The sequence below is a fragment of the Dreissena polymorpha genome, chromosome 6 (genome assembly GCF_020536995.1).
Source record: "Dreissena polymorpha isolate Duluth1 chromosome 6, UMN_Dpol_1.0, whole genome shotgun sequence".
Taxonomy (NCBI): Eukaryota; Metazoa; Mollusca; class Bivalvia; order Myida; family Dreissenidae; genus Dreissena; species Dreissena polymorpha.
In genome coordinates, this window is record NC_068360.1 from 50,241,604 (window position 1) to 50,259,152 (window position 17,549).

General features: G+C 34.9%; 1 protein-coding gene and 1 long non-coding RNA gene across 2 annotated transcripts; both read right to left on the bottom strand.

The window, feature by feature from the left end:
* Positions 1 to 13,116: 13,116 nt before the first annotated feature.
* On the bottom strand, positions 13,117 to 13,894 carry LOC127836447 (uncharacterized). The gene is made up of 2 exons (XR_008028769.1): positions 13,698 to 13,894; positions 13,117 to 13,538 (listed from the first exon to the last, which is right to left on the bottom strand). It is a non-coding gene; the product is annotated as an uncharacterized LOC127836447 (long non-coding RNA).
* Positions 13,895 to 14,148: 254 nt separating this feature from the next.
* Positions 14,149 to 15,870, bottom strand: LOC127835668 (uncharacterized). Its single transcript, XM_052362107.1, has 3 exons — positions 15,074 to 15,870; positions 14,477 to 14,825; positions 14,149 to 14,273 (listed from the first exon to the last, which is right to left on the bottom strand). The coding sequence occupies exons 1-3, from the start codon at positions 15,428 to 15,430 to the stop codon at positions 14,149 to 14,151; spliced, it is 831 nt and encodes a 276-aa protein (XP_052218067.1). The 5' UTR covers positions 15,431 to 15,870.
* Between the last annotated feature and the right edge of the window lie 1,679 nt (positions 15,871 to 17,549).

Genomic DNA, 17,549 nt, shown 5'->3' on the forward strand with positions numbered 1-17,549 from the left:
GTCTGTTTTAATGGTAACGGTTGCTGTCGTATGCGATTTTGAAGAGACTTTAAATGGCGTGTCAGCTTTGTTTGGACTCCCTGATTAGTGTGATTTCCCAATCGCTAGCACATCAAGGAGCAAATGTATTGAAGGGACTATAATTAAATACTGCATAATGGTCTCTTCATATGTTTGCTGGGGCATAGTTACATTCCCACAAATAGCATTATTTGTAAAATAAATTATCCTCAGCTCAGTGAAGCTCACAGAGCAGCTATTTATTACAACAAAAACAATTTGTTACCAAGAACGAATGCCGGTATATTCCCAAAACTATTACATTCTTCCGACCTCGTGAATATTAATGTCAATGTCTGTAATTAATATGAAATGAACGATAAAGCACACTGAAGCATAAAGTCTTCATCACCCCTAGGGTGAAGATATGAATGTTTAATGAAACAAAATGATACACGCATAATACAAAAACGCTTGCTTTCTACAGATGTCTGACTAGAATTACATACTTAATACATCTAACACATCATTAAACAAATTATATAGTGAGTGTCATGATCAAGTGTCGCATTAAAATTCTAGTATGCGTAATGATAGAACAAAATGTCAATACATAGTCAATAGTGGCTAGTAGGTGGAACACTGCGAACGTGAGCAATTAAGCGCATAATATTTTAATTATGTAAATAAGCACCTTTTTTTTATCAAATATGTTCAAACCTCATAGCTGCACATATCTGTGTAACCATGATAACGCCCACGGAAATCCGGTAATTCGCAATAGATACCCATGCACCGCCAGTTTTATTAATGCGGTTTATGTCTCTGTTACTTTTAAATTACAAACCTGACAATAATACATTGACCCTTTTTTATACAGCAAACTACGCACGGATACACAAATTACAGGTGGCAAGTTTTCGTACTTAAAGGATGTAAACTATCAGATGGTAAGAGATACTTTTTTTTTTAAGTCACGCAATGTGTTCTGGTCTCATTAGCGGACGTGGTAGCTCATGATAGTCCCGTCATTTTAGCTCAGATACGCAAAAACCTCAAACAAATTGCAACAGAAAACGTTTTGGGTGTTTTTAAATCATAAACAATACATCTGTAGACTATATATAGAAACATTTGACATCAATGCATGAATGGTTGTCACATGATGTCTGGCTAGTATTAATTTTTGGAGATCAGGACATTGGGAAAAAAACTAATAAATTGGCCTTGGCCGCCTAAAATAGTCTGCTACGCAAAATCAATTTGTAAATAATAATTAACAAGAGTTCCGTGGTCGGAGACTAATGCCCCCCAAACTGGGCCTTGACAGTGACAATCACCTTGGACCTAGTGACCCCAATTTCAATAGGGGTCATCTACTGTCAAATGCCAATACACGTGAAGTATCAAGCAAATCGGGCATTCCGTTCTCAAGTTATTGATCCGAAATGAACTGGTCTACCGACAGTCAGACAGTCCGACCAACATGCAACTGCAACAATATACCCCCTCTTCTTCACAGATGTGCATAAACATTACAATAACAATGATGTAAGAAGTCAACTTATTTTAAACCTCCTTTGTTTAAAATATAAATTTCAAAAAGATTATTGTTGTTGTTTTTGACAAATTGTATCTGCTATTATTCTACTAGGTTTCGCAAAAAATCAACAAATTGGGAAAAATACTTGTTTTGCATTGGGAATGGGTCAGATATTTAATTCTGATTCGCATGAGCTATAGAAAAAGACTGACCTGACAAGGTGAAAAACTTCTGGTCTACCCAAGAATATTTACCCATAACAAAATCCAGGAACTTTGATGTCACTTGCTTCTTTCTTCTGCCACGTCCATCCTCCTCTTCTTTTTCAGACTCACTCCTTTTATAAATAAAGAAGTTATGGCAATGGCAATTTAAGCAAAATGTTCAATTATCTAAGTATAAAAGGGGCCATGATTCTGTCAAAATGCTTGATACAGTTGTCTGCTCTTGTGTATAGATTGGGATCATGTTGGTAATGAAGTATGCAAAATATAAAAGCAATATGTCAAAGGACATAAAAAATATTTGAGGTGGTACGCAAACTTTAACATAGATTTATCAATAATATGCATATTTTAAGTATAAAATGGGCCATAATTCTGTCAAAATGCTTGATACAGTTGTCTGCTCTTGTTTATAGATTGGGGTCATGTTGGTAAAGAAGTATGCAAAATATAAAAGCAATATGTCAAAGGTCTAGATGTAAACAATAAAACTTAACACTATTGAAAGCTAAAAGAAAATGTGATAGACAGTAATGATACACTTGCAACTGGTTAATAAAGCAACTCATGCTGCTGCAATTAATCTTATTAAAGAATTTGGTGTGAAAATATCTTACATGTACATAGCTTACTTTGTAAAAAAGGATGAGTATACATTAATTAATGTATTATTGAACTACAAAATAATGTGTTTTATTAATCTTTTTTCAGTCTCTTATCAGGGGTTTTCTTGGCCACTTTGGGAAAAGGAGTCTGGTCAAATTGGGAATTTTTTATCGACAAAGAGGACCGAATTGGGATTTTTTAATAACAAATATTGCCACATCAAACCTTTATTTGTAATAAACAGCATTTGTTTTGACTTGAATTAACAGTCTGTTTACACAAAATCATCATTATCTTTAACACATCATTTGTTTATTATAATTAATAAAAATAACTATTAACTCGCCTGCATGTTTATTTATCCATTTACTTTAAAATACAGCAATTTGCAGTTCAATATCTAAGTTAAGTTTTGCTAAATGATCACATTATTTTTATAATAATATAAATAATTTCGAATGGCATATAACATAAATGTGAAGTCCACAACTCTTATTTGAATTTTACTACATGCATGGCATATAATTAGCTGCTGTTAAAGTGACAACCACAACATGTATTTTGTGTGTAAGAAAAAAGTTCAAAACTTGCATGAAAAGCATGGGCGATTGTCATATAAAAACAATTTTTTTTTTTTTTTTTTTGGTTCCATTGGGAATTTTTAGCTCCCATTTGGGAAAAATAGCGCAATGTCGGGTAATTCCGACAGTCGTCTAATTTCGACATTTTTCACAATATTTATCAGACTTGTTTTAAATCATCATCATCCCATTATGATTTCGTTGTAAAATGTGACGTAGTTGGTGTTGTGACGTCACCAGATAACATCTCTCTATCAAACGTCTCGCTAATTGCATGTAAGTGAGTCTTTTAAAATATGTACATTGTATTACTTAGCGAATTTTTATAACGTTATGAGCTTCGCTAAGGGAGGTTATATAATTGTCAATTACGTCCCTTCGGGATTTCGCTGTATTTCTGGCATTTGTACAAGTTCTAGTTTAAAATTTGTTTCACTTGACATTGTATTTGTGTTTGAATGGCGCAAAGCGTTTTTTTAACTATGATTTGTGGGGTGTCGAAATTATCCTCCGATTTTATACAATGGTGGGTAATTCCGACACTCCAAATGTTTTCAAGCATTCCCAGCGCATATGGAAAGATAGATTCGTTAAATAGAATTACTGTACTCTTTAAATGGTATGCAGCTTATTGAATATTATATTTAGCTCTCTCTATACATGTATCTCCCTTTAAAGCTTATAACTCCCTTGGATTTGTTTTTTTACCTTTGACCTTGAAGGATGACCTTGACCTTTCACCACTCAAAATGTGCATGAGATACACATGCATGCCAAATATCAAGTTGCTATCTTCAATATTGCAAAAGTTATTGCAAATGTTAAAGTTGGGGCAAACAAACAAACACACAAACAAACAAACCAACAGACAGGGCAAAAACAATAAGTCCCCCACTATAGTGGTGGGGGAAATAAAAATAAACATGGATAAATTCTCTGAAATACCAATTTTTCAAATATACACTAAAATTAAGTCCTATACATTAACAAGGGCTGTTTGTAAAACATGCATGCCCCCCTATATGGGCTATAAATTGTAGTAGCAGCCATTGTGTGAATACGTTTTTTGTCACTGTGGGTGGTGGTGGTGGTGGTGGAAGAAATAATAGTAGTAGAAGTAGTAGTAGTAGTAGTAGTAGTAGTAGTAGTAGTAGTAGTAGTAGTAGTAGTAGTAGAAGTAGTAGTAGTAGTAGTAGTAGTAGTAGTAGTAGTAGTTAAAGTAGTAGTAGTAGTAGTAGAAGTAGTAGTAGTAGTAGTAGTAATAGTAGTAGTAGTACTAGTAGTAGAGTAGTAGTAGTAGTAGTAGTAGTAGTAGTAGTAGTAGTAGTAGTAGTAGTAGTAGTAGTAGTAGTAGTAGTAAAAGTAGTAGTAGAAGTAGTAGTAGTAGTAGCAGCAGCAGCTGCAGCAGCAGCAGTAGCAGTAGTAGCAGTAGTAGTAGTAGTAGTATGCATTACAAAAATGCAATTAGCCTTACATTAGGTAAAATTTAAATATATTACAAGGGAGGCAAATACTGTAACAATAAATTTAAGTGGTGGTGGTGGTGGTGGTGATGGTGGTGGTAGCAGCAGAAGAAATAATAGAAGTAGTAGTAGTAGTAGTAGTAGTAGTAGTAGTAGTAGTAGTAGTCAAAGTAGTAGTAGTAGTAGTAGAAGTAGTAGTAGTAGTAGTAGTAGTAGTAGTAGTAGTAGTAGTAGTAGTAGTAGTAGTAGTAGTAGTAGTAGTAGTAGTAGTAGAGTAGTAGTAGCAGTAGTAGTAGTAGTAGTAGTAGTAGTAGTAGTAGTAGTAGTAGTAGTAGTAGTAGTAGTAGTAGTAGTAGTAGTAGTAGTAGAAGTAGTAGTAGTAGTAGTAGTAGTAGTAGTAGTAGTAGTAGTAGTAGTAGCAGCAGCAGCAGCAGCAGCTGCAGCAGCAGCAGCTGCAACAGCACTAGTAGTAGTAGTAGTAGTAGTAGTATGCATTACAAAAATGCAGTTAGGCAAATGCTGTAACAATAAATTTAAACTTATTGCATTTGTTTCTCCTGTATATAGGTAGATATAATAGTGTATTACCTCCCCTGTCCTGCTTATATTTGTATTAATCAACAAAATCAAACATTAACACAATATTTAATATACAAAATATACAAAATATGGGCTGTCCGTTGTAGTGGCAGCCATTGTGTGATACGTTTTTTGTCACTGTGACCTTGACCTTTGACCTAGTGACCTGAATATCAATAGGGGTCATCTGTGAGTCACGATCAATGTACCTATGAAGTGTCATGATCCTAGGCAAAAGCGTTCTTGAGTTATCATCCAAAAACCATTTTACTATTTCGGGTCACCGTGACCTTGACCTTTGACCTTGTGACCTCAAAATCAATAGGGGTCATCTGCGAGTCATGATCAATCTACCTGTGAAGTTTCATGATCCTAGGCATATGCGTTCTTGAGTTATCATCCGAAAACCATTTTACTATTTCGGGTCACCGTGACCTTGACCTTTGACCTAGTGACCTCAAAATCAATAGGGGTCATCTGCGAGTCATGATCAATCAACCCATGAAGTTTCATGATCCTAGGCGTATGCATTCTTGAGTTATCATCCGGAAACCATTTTACTATTTCGGGTCACCGTGACCTTGACCTTTGACCTAGTGACCTCAAAATCAATAAGGGTCATCTGCGAGTCATGATCAATCTACCCATGAAGTTTCATGATCCTAGGCGTATGCGTTCTTGAGTTATCATTCAAAAACCATTTTACTATTTCGGGTCACCGTGACCTTGACCTTTGACCTAGTGACCTCAAAATCAATAGGGTTCATCTGCGAGTTATGATCAATGTACCTATGAAGTTTCATGATCCTAGGCCCAAGCGTTCTTGAGTTATCGTCTGACAACCACCTGGTGGACGGACCGACCGACCGACATGAGCAAAGCAATATACACCCTCTTCTTCGAAGGGGGCATAATAAAAAGTGGTTTATATATAACATCTGAAATGTGGCATGTTAATATGTCATCATTTTTGTAACAAAATGCAAGGCGCCTTCAGGGCTACCAAACACCTGGGCTTTACTAAAAGCAAACATGAAATATAGTATATCTCACCAAAATGTGTGGGAAAATAGAATTACCGAAGTCATATTTATTTAAATATTCACCATATTAAATGTATATACCATGTTCTTAAACAGATTTATGCATTTTTTTGTTTGCTTTTGCATGTAATTATTTCAATTTAATACAACATATGTCGCATTGTATGTCACTAAAACGGGTAAATAAATTACAGATGTGTTGCTTATATTACACATATTTACATATCAGCAAATAAATCTAGATATGGCTTCTATTGAAGCATGTAATTTGAGCAGGATGTACCAAAACAGCTGGTTTAAACAAGAACAGTAGACTCCATCACGTGTATGACATAAACCAAGCTATCTTGCCTGATGACTCTCACTGTTTTGTAAAATTTTAAATACCATGGTATACCAAACTTAACAATTATTTAGACAATTAAGCCACGACTTTTTTTTTTATTGGTTTACAAAAATTATTTTGAAAATGGTCCATCGGGCGGTCGAAAAAAAAAAAAAAACATCATTGGAAAATTAAGTTAATACTAATAACATCAGAACAAAGACATCATATCTTTTATAACCTTAACACAGAGACGAAAAATCAAAATATGCAATGAAAGACATCTATATCTTCAAATGAAATGAGTCACCTAAAAGCACCTTTTGTAACATCAGGATATTTTAAACACTCCATTAAATGACATGCGTTCTTCTCCCATTAAAACGAAAAACTGCGCTTCATTTCCGTAATTCGATGCGCACCATTACGCAATGCGATGCCCGTTGCATAAATCTCATATAAGATAAACTACTCATACACAAAGTATGTGTTTGCTCTTATTCGACTTATGACATCGTCCATGCAAAAAATCGAGGTAGATCGATCCCCGCGTCGTCGCGGTAATGTTTGTTAAAGTTGTTGTTGTCATGAAAACTCGTTGATTTACAACGCAAAACGTCTTATTTGAACTGACGCGAATTAATACAATCATATTTGTCAACTTGGCTTTTGCTTTATTTTGATAATTTAATCCGAAGTTTAATGTTAGCAAGTGTTTTTACTGGAATTGTAAACAAGGAGCCAGTTAAAGTCTTCCGAAAATGTGCAGTCTGTGTGAATTGACAGTTTGACGTCATCAAAGGAAAGCCGCTTGCTGTCTCAAGCAATAAAGCGACAAATTTCGCGCCGACAAAATTGGCTTCCTTTGTCTAGCAATCAACATGCCGAACCAATCGTGCGTTTGTTTCTCAATTGCAATCCTCCAATTTAATAATAGCATGTGCATAGCTCCGCCTTCGAATCTTTTGCAGAGAACGGAGGCGGAGTTTAACGGTTGATTGAGCTAGTATTTTACGCAAGTTGAGTTCCGATTTGCCGAAATTACTCGGCCCTAAGCATTAAAACGACAAATACATTTATCAATGATTTTCCGAGATATACCGATTTGTTCCGATTTCCAAACTTTCTGTACAGTTCCTATAAACTATGGCGGACGTGTTAACAAAATTCCTAAACACATATATCGTAAATAATGGCAGTGTTTTATTGGATTATTTATACTAATTATCAAATTGCAAGGTAATACTTTTTTATCTACTATAATATCGGGTTTGTTTAATATAATTAACATGTTAAACAATATAGTTGCGTCACAGACTCGGAAATAAATTTTGATGCGGTCGACATTTTAATGACGCTGATTTTCCTATTGTCTGTAAATAAATAAATTTTGAGAAGTGCCCATAAAAGGACTGGTACATACTGTGTCACATTGAAAAATATCCCGATCTCTGCAATATATGTGAACCAATTGTTGATTGTACTTACTTGATTTTATTCGCAACCGTACTCAAACCGGATCGTTTTTTTTCCTCGGTTCGCTCGTTTTTCAGTGCGGTCGGGAATAAAATATATATAAAAAAAGACGATTTTCCTATTTTATTTTTTTTCCCATTTTCCAAAAATTAGGGTCGGCGGTTTTGTAAACCAAGAAATATAAAAGTCGTGGCCTTAGTACAAACACATTGAACAATGCCTATTAATGTTTAATAAAGTATTTGCACGATGTTAAATACCATATAAATAGTAACACGTTTTTAAAACACAGATGCATGCATGACATATGTTTAGACAGATGTAAATTAAGTATGTCAACCAAAATTTAGGTCTATCATGCATGTTTTGTTTATTTTACACATTAAAAAGCCAAAAACAAACTGTACAATTCACATATTTTAACCTTAAATCAAAGGGCACAGGGGTTGCACAATGTCATTATGGTGATCATTTGCAAAATCTTAATTCAAACATGCATGAATATTTCTGACTTGAACATCCAGTAGAAACCATCTGCGCTACAATTATACTTTACATTTTACCTCTAAAATGAGCTTTGAGCTTATGGTATCTTGCCTGTCACTAGGTTTCTCAACAAAATGACTATTATTTATGGAAAATTCTTAAACATTCCTGATATAAATGAAAATGCTACATGCCGGAAAGCTGTTTAATGCCCATAATTGAAGAGACTTGTTTCTCCAAAATTTTGACACAGGTTAACAAAAAACAAACACTTCAAATTTAGGAGTGAAATACCATAAATGACATATAGACCCATAGTGAAAATACAGCTTCCTGTATGAATTATATCCATTTGAAATTGATTATTAATTAATTAATAAAATAATAAAGCATTACAAAATTTAATGCAAAATGGAGCTGTACATGTTCCTTGTTAAAATCTCGCAATTTAAGATATTTATTGACAAACTTCAAAACATGCCCCAATCTGTTCACAAGTCCCTTTAACCATTTGACAACAAAGTGTGATATTCACCTTTGGGACATATATTTGCATGCAACTAGAGCTGCAACGATTCACCAACAGCTCGATTCGATTCGATTTCGATTTCAGACACTCCGATACCGATTTTTTCGATTCGATTCATCTTCAAACCTATAGTCTTTTATCATATATTTACTATTCTGTCTCAAAATAAACATTTCTGTTCAAATGTGTTGCATACCTGGATATCTTTGGCATTTGTCAAATTGTGTATTTGTTTGATATAGTTTGGTTGGTTCAACGGTGTTTTAAAAATTGTTGAAAGTGTGTTAAATTAACATTTGTAAGAAATATTTTGCAAGAAATTGCCAATTCAATTGTCTTACAAACTATGTCAATATTTCAACAAAACACATAAAAAAGAATAGCAAATTAGGACTCAATTTTAATATAAAAAAACTTCTGACTAGAAGATTGTTTTGACTACACAATAATAAAAAAATAAATAAATAATCATAAGAACATCTGAAATCAGTGGAGTGACAGTACTATCACTATTATACTTATACCCAAAACCGCTACAAGCATGTCTACCATTGTGCCGTGACATCATCACCTGTTACCTGTAGGACAAATCACATTCTCTAATAAACTTAACAAATTCCCGACAGAAACAGAACTACTTTTCTGGCTGGCGACTTGAGTAGTTGAACTTGTGCTACATCTTAGTCTTGCTAAATAAACGTTATGTTGTTTGACATGTTGCATTAGATTAGTGGTTGAGCCGGACTTATTATAGGTTACGCTACATCCGTGAAGCACAGTTTACACTTTGCTTTATATGGAGGGCTACCATCCCGAAACCCAAAATACTGCTACACTTTTGATTTTAGCTTCTTAGGCGCATCTGATAATTTCAATTTGTCGGCCACAACTTGTTCAGCCATTTGACGCTTCTTCCGAAAGTAGACCGTAACACGCTTATTGATTGGATGACTAAAGTAATAAGCAACCAATCGCGCGCGTCGTAATTACAGGTAAAGATAAAACCTACGCCTTCCCGTATCAAATAGTCAGAATACAGCGAGCTTTACGTTTCTATGTCTATATATGTCTACATGTTAAAGAATCAAATCGAATTTGGTAGGTTTGGTATCGTAATCGAATCGATGCATTTCGAACTGATTTTCGATGCATTGGATCGAATCGTTGCAGCTCTACATGCAACACAAAATCATCCACAGTAGCTGTTAATAATTAATTGTCATATATTAAAAATTCACCTCATATATGATAAAAATGCCAGTCAGTATAATGTTTCAAAAGGTACGCACCGACAAAATAATTTCATAACACTTTCCATACTGAAACCTTGTATAAACTGCAAAAGTCTGAACTTTTAAAATTTAAGTATTAAGTTTTGGTTTACTTAACATAACTATGAGCCCAGCTATGTGGAAAGAGAGTTTAATGCATGTGCGTAAAGTGTCGTCCGAGATTAGCCTGTGCAGTCCGCACAGGCTTATCAGGGACAACACTTTCTGCTTTATAATATTTCTCATTTACAGAAAGTCTCTTCTAAGCAAAAATCCAGTTTAGGCAGAAAGTGTTGTCCCTGATTAGCCTGTGTGGACTGCACAGGCTAATCAGTGACAACACTTTACGCACATGCATTAAACCCCCTTTTCACAAACGCGGCTCATATATTTATTTAGCATATCTGCTACATATAAGTGAAACATTCATCAATTGTATGAGTAAACTGACTTGGTCAAAGCCAATGACATAATACAAGGCCCTGCATAATCAAACAACCAATTTATTCAGCCAAATTGATCCGATATCAACCAAATACTAAAATACTATAAACATAAGCTTGTTTTTATTGCTTTTAAGCACACATTTATGTGATAAGCATTTAAGAGCAAAATTTATTTCTTTAACTATTACTTCATACAACAAAAAGTAGATTCCAACATACTGTTTTCACTGTCTGATATGTATATGTGTTTAAAATGTTGTATTAAAAAATAACAGAATGAAATTATGTAATACATATAATATAAGGAGAGCTTTGTATGATTATAAGAAGTTTGGGCACAAAACATTAAAACGCTTGGAAAGCCTTGCCTATGTTGCTAAGCCTCATATGACTGTTTATTTATATAATAATCACATTGAAGTAGATCTTTATATGGACATGTAATTAAACAAATATATGTTATTCAATCATCAAATACTTGATGAGGATTAAATATTCCTCACATTGTTAAAGTCTACTACACTAATAATACTATAATGTATTACTGAACTGATCTTGAAGGGTTTAAGCAGTTCCCGCTTTCCCCTTTTGCCCTTGAACTCCGGGGTACATGTTGTTATCAGTTTTTAACTTGAAATCAATTCACCTTATAATAAATCTATCATACTTTTATCTTTTTCACTTGAACACTTTTATCTGCACTGACTGCGCACCTGTCAATAATATCCGCAAGGGGAGTTAGACAGTATAGATAGATAGATGGATGTAACAGACCTGAGCCTATCGTAGGGGAAGAGATTTTACAGCTATCATACCAAGATTTGTTGTTTCAATCTCAGTTACATCTGTTACATTACTGAATGAGTTTTGTCCAAGAGGCATTAATGTACTAGACAGTGAGGATACTGTGTTGGGATATTAATTGTGATCCTGATTTATTTTTAAATTAGTGAACAAAGACTTAAGGGTTAGATTTCATATATGTTTCAAACTTCAATGAAATACAGTCCATAATGCCTCTTTTCAACCAGTGTACACCCAATTTCAAGTAATAGATATGATATTATGAAACTGATGGTGACACAACAAGCGGAAATTAATTGTGTCTTAATGAAAAACACATGAAAAGGATAGTAGGCTTTCGTGACACATTGAACAGATTGATCTCAAATTGGGGTATTAAATTGTTACCCTTTTGACTTCAGAGTATATTCTTTCTGAAGACCTGTAAACGATATGTTTATGATATATCGGGAAAAAGAAATTTTAGAAACGTATTGTCGGTTAATATATTGCAATTATGGAAATTAGAGTAATCTTCACAAGGCAAGCAGCAAATTTTCTTCCCCAATGGGGAAAAGTATCTGTACCATACCAATTGGGAAAACGTAGTGCGAAAAACCCTGAAATTGGGAAAATTCTTGCCTTTAAATCTCCCAATTGAGAATTATGTGTCTTTTAAATTGCTTGGTATCAATAGCACAAATCAACTCAAATATTGATTAACATGCATTTTGGCTTGAAATGTTCAGTGTCAGTCCACATTTTAATTGTTAACTTGCAGATAATGCACTTTTGGAACAAAACTGACGAAATTTTCTTTCCTTCGGGAAATTTTTAGACTGCAATTGGGAATTGTGTAGTTTTTCTTTAATTTGGAAAGTACCTTTACGGCTACTTTATAAAGAAGGGATTAATAGCTTGCAAGTCCACTTACTTACTCCATTTTAATGCTGAATAGAGTGTCTAATCAATTGTCAAAACTGCACAACTAAATATTATTAATGAACATGTACACATAGTTGTATTTGCAAAGTAATCAAGTGCTGAAATACAAATGAGGAGCGTTGTGAGAAAACCAGGCTTAATGACAAAATTTTCGAATTTGAAATTTTTATAGTTTCTTAAAGTGCAGACCTTTCTGAGCATAACGGTATGTTTGTTTTAAGTATCCGATGCAAAACGGCGGAATAATGGGTATTTAATGACGTCACAGAATCCGTTTTTTTATTCGCTTACGTTATGACGTTATATTTATGACGTCGTGTAATTTTCTTGTATCACATTTCTTTCAATATTTATAAATACTTTTAATCACTTAACCGGTAAAAACTTACAACAATATGCTCAAAATAAGTATATTTTATATTTTCATTATTCGTAACTACATTTTGTTTCATCGCAACGATAGAATGTCGGCGATAAGAAAAGCGTGACGTGTCGCGATTTTAGACGGCTTGTGGCTAATTTTGATCCGAAACCAGTCATCATTTGAAAAATCTTACCGACATAATTATAAATAAATGTATCAATTTGATGCAACGTTTAAAGAAAACATTATTTTATAAATCGTTATCCTTCATTTTACGACAAAGCCAAATATAGAGCTACCTAAAAAAACTCTTAAATTTGCGATTTCTACTTGACATCGAGGGCAGATTGTAGGGTTTGTTTTGTTTTACTTTCATTGTTCCTTTAATGCATTATTCTTTAAAGGACTTATTTATAATTATTATAATAATTATATTATAAAACAACCAATGCTATAGTTTATGAATGTGTTGATGCGCAAAGTATCAGATACAGAGATAATTGAAAACAATGAAATGGCATTGGTATCATAATAGTACACACTATTCAGGACAGTAAGTCATATATGTTTCTGGCACGTACAGTTGAGTGATGTTTATTGAATACATTAACAATATGCACGTCGTCACAAGAGTCAATTTCCAAAGAAATATTCCTTCGACGCTGGTCGGACATATCGGCTTACGGATCGGCGCAAGTATTGCCGGCGGTCTGCACTCAATCCAGCAGAGGGAACTTGGTGTGGACGCTCCACATTCTGGAACCGAAATGTCCGGGTTTTCAGGATCTGCAATTCCTTCTCTTCTCCGTCGTGTTGGATTTTTGCAGTCACAATACCAGGCTTTCTTTGGTCAAATCTGAAGTACTGGTACTGCCTGAAAGGGTTAACAAATTCATTAATTTATGCAAATAAGCATGACAAAATAATGTAAAGAATAAATGTCGACAAAAAGTGCTGGGTTAGTAACCGTTACGACATCAATTGTTTAAGTTTACTTAACATTTGAACCTTCAAGTCTGTAACACGTACTTACATTATTCCTGTAACAGGTTTGAAGTACAATTCCAGGAAAGGCTTCCATTGCCGCCATGTCCAGGTCGGGTACGAGACTGCCGTGTTGGTAACAGACGACTGGTCAACAAGCGCCGTTAGTTGTTCGAGAGTCTCACAGTCGTGGTTCCGGTATCTGTTTTTTATATGCACAAATTCGGAATCCACCAAACACCTTGCATGCCCTTTGACAGAAACAAAAATGTTTTGATATAATTGTACTGATAATGATATATTTGAAATGTCTTAATAAAATGCTAAATAATGTTTAACAAAAAAACTCATTTGTCTAATTATTAAAATGCGATAGAACAAAATTGTAAGTGTTTTTGAATATTTCGGCGCGTATTACCCCTTCAGAAAATAATTAAGGTAGGGAATTGAAAAATGGTAAAAAAAAATCTTTTAAGAAAGTTATTCGACAATACATCAAATTATTTTTCCGTAATATAATTTGTATACATACCAGGAACTTGCATGTGATACTCAATCAAGCGATGTTGGCCGGTCATCGCTCGCCACATGAAATAACCAAGAACGTACCGGTTTTTGTTCTGCCCTGCAATGTAAAAGCCCTGTGTGGAATCTTTATTTTGGCATTGCGTACATAACATACATGTAGAAATAAGTGGAAAAGCTGCTAAATGATTCACTTTAAAAATACTTGTGCACAAGCGAAATCAGCAAGACAACTGCGCGCGCAAAAACACATGCTCACGTTGTACATGCACACACATACGTTCTGATATAAAATGTACATACCGGGGCAATTGTCTGCATGAACGGAACAAGTGTAAGCATCAGACTCGTAATTCTGCAAGGCCCAATCAAGCATAGAAAGGACAGCGTCCGGGCCATGTGAGGTCTTTCCGTCCTTGCCAATCGTTTGGTCCTCGTCAATCAGAAAGTTCAACTGGCGGGGAATACTGTCCACTCGAACGCCAAAGATCTGAACCTTCCTTAGAGTGAGGAAATATAGCCATCCTATCTGGCGGGAATAGTGAGGTAGACTCACATTCTGGCTAAAATCGAACGTGAAATGGACATATCTGTCTGGACCTTCATTTGCCTCCTTACTTTTCCTGATGCAATCGTTGTATACATCTCTTTCCTGAAAAAAAGCAATCATTTTTCAAACGTTAAAACACTGAACAACGGCTGCAAATTATACGATTTAATAAGGATAATACAATTGATGAAGCACTCGTTTTGGTACATATGATAATACCAATGTATCAGATTTGTTTTGTTTAGAAGACGTTTGGACACGACAAATTAAAAAAAAAATGTAAAGCCTACAATTATTTCCTATTTACTAAATGCAAGACTATATTATAATTATGTGTCAAACATTTTTACTTTTTGTGCTAAAAGAATGTGATTCCTGAACGAGTCTGTAGCTGTCAATTTCTCTTCTTCCGTCACAGCATCCATGACACCCCTCCTGAGTGTTTCGCACTTGGCACAAACGTCATCACGTGGACCAGCGATCCGGATGTGCGGTAAGCACATGCGCCCTATTTCCTTGAAGGCCGTTATTTCTATGACCCTGGAACCAGCTTCCGTGCATGATGTCTGGTACTGTTGATGCAGGTTGGTCTTTGTTGTGTCAGATGTTAAGTATACAGTCGGAACGTTGTCTACACCTCTCGGGGCGGCTGGTTGTGGTAGACCCCTTTCATCCGCATAATTACGTATGAAGTGCACAACGCGCATGACATCATCGTAACAAACAGCATGCTTTGGCTTTCTTCCACGGTTGCCATGAACTCTAGGCGTCAAACCATGTTTTCTGACATGCTGCTGCAGTCTTCGAAATTAGCTTTGAAAAGTTACATGCCAGTCGGGCCAGTTACTTAAGAATTTTTACATGCCCAACATATTTTTTACATGCCCAAACTTTTTTAACCCAAATTATAACAAATCACAACATTTTAACACTTACATGCTACACATAGTAAAGCAGAACATTTGTTTCAATTGTAGTGAATACAATTATATCTAATCAATCACTTGAATTAAGACGGTCGATCGTTACACCAGTGCTCTTGAAAAGAGCGTTCTCTGGTGTCCTCGTACCATTTCTTGACTTCCTTTTTCTCTAAATCATTGTCAATTTTCTATTTTGGAAGTGCTTTATCGGGCTTAGCCCCATCAACATACCGTACCTAAGATACTGCATAGCCTCTATGTCGACAATGACATTTGTTTACATTGACAAAAACGGAAGCGTATTACTTGATTGAAATGATCGATTCAAAAAGCATCTTCTCGATTAATGTCTAGAGAAACCGTCGATAAGAACCGAATGTGACCGAACTGCATCTGTCAAAAACAATAACGACGTGTGCAAGCAGGTGCGTGTTGTTAAATCAATCGAATTTCATTGTTTTACAACTTACGGCAAGGTGTTTTTTCGCAAAATTGAAAAATAGATCTGCAAATATCAAGAACTGCTTACTTTTTTTTTTTATAAACTGTCAATTGGCTTCAATAATTTACATGCCCGGCGGGCCAAAAACGTGAATTTTTGTATGTGCCCGGCAGTAATTTTACTCGCCACGGGCGATTGGGCGTGTGCTAATTTCGAAGACTGCTGCTGTAATGATAAAAGCTGGTGCTTACCGATGTCAAAGAACAGCATAAATGTTTTTTTACATACAGCACTTCCCGCTACCCTAAACTCAACCCTGGCTCGCTTCCGTTGCTTCCCTCTTTTAGTTGTTTCCCCATCAACATCTTTCAACAAGGTCATAACGTTAAGTTCCTTCTCTTCTTTGGCCAGCGCCCTGATATCTAACAAATGGTTAACAACAGTATCAAAATAAAAACGTTCATCACACTGATGTTTACAGCCGCATCCGTCCGACAGAAACTTACGCACGTTACGAAATGCGTCATCGTAAGTGTCGCCGGTTTCTTGTACATCCTCACCTTGGTTGCTTTCGTTATGTTCTGCACCTTCGTTGCGGACCAGGTAATCCCGGACCCAGGTAGCAATTAATACTTCGGGCTCTTCAGGATCAACTAAGGGCGTTTCATCACACAGCACTTCCTGTGAGTTGACCGGTGTCCGACCAAAATGGTCCGACAATACAGATTCTAGTTCCTAAAAATATAGAAATGTGTATATTATAGGCCTTATATCACACGTGTTTATAATAACTTCATATGCATGTGATGTCAGTAAATTTAATATTAATTATAGCACATTAACTACAATCTTGAATTAAAATAATAGCGAATGAGTGATATTATAACGAACTTATTATTCCCAACAAAGTTATGTATGTCATTTAAATTTTAAACATTGTAGTCACAACTGTTAATCTAGATCTAAAATACAGTTTGATTTATACTGCCTACACAATTAGGCCTATATACCTTTAAATGGACATCACTTAAAAAATCATTTTAGCATGTTGCACTTTGCTTATACAATGTAGGTGATAATGAAACGCTTAAATTTTTATTAAATTACATTAAATCAAGGTAAGGTAACGTGATTAAAATTCAATATTATTTAAATAATAAATAATAAGCATGCAACTATTTGCAAATGACAAATAAGAGTTAATAAAAACGGTCCAGTGACGGGAATCAAACTACTGAACATCAGTTACGTAGTGCTACGATGCATCCATTACACCACAAGCACAACTTACAATACCCAGAGAAAATAAGGTCCATATATAAACAATAATTATTAAATGAAAACAATAATTATTAAAGAAACGACCATTTTGAAATGTCAAAACTAATTATAATCATATTTTTCTCATAACAATGTACACCACTATTCGTTGCTCGTTTACGCAATGTTAGTATTTATTAA

Excerpts from the sequence above, each read along its gene's own strand:
- LOC127835668 (XM_052362107.1), bottom strand. The coding sequence starts at position 15,430 with ATGCGCGTTGTGCACTTCATACGTAATTATGCGGATGAAAGGGGTCTA. Across the intron at positions 14,826-15,073 it reads ACATTCTTTTAGCACAAAAA|GAAAGAGATGTATACAACGA; the intron begins GTAAAAATGTTT and ends GCTTTTTTTCAG. Across the intron at positions 14,274-14,476 it reads TCATGCAGACAATTGCCCCG|GGCAGAACAAAAACCGGTAC; the intron begins GTATGTACATTT and ends TTTACATTGCAG.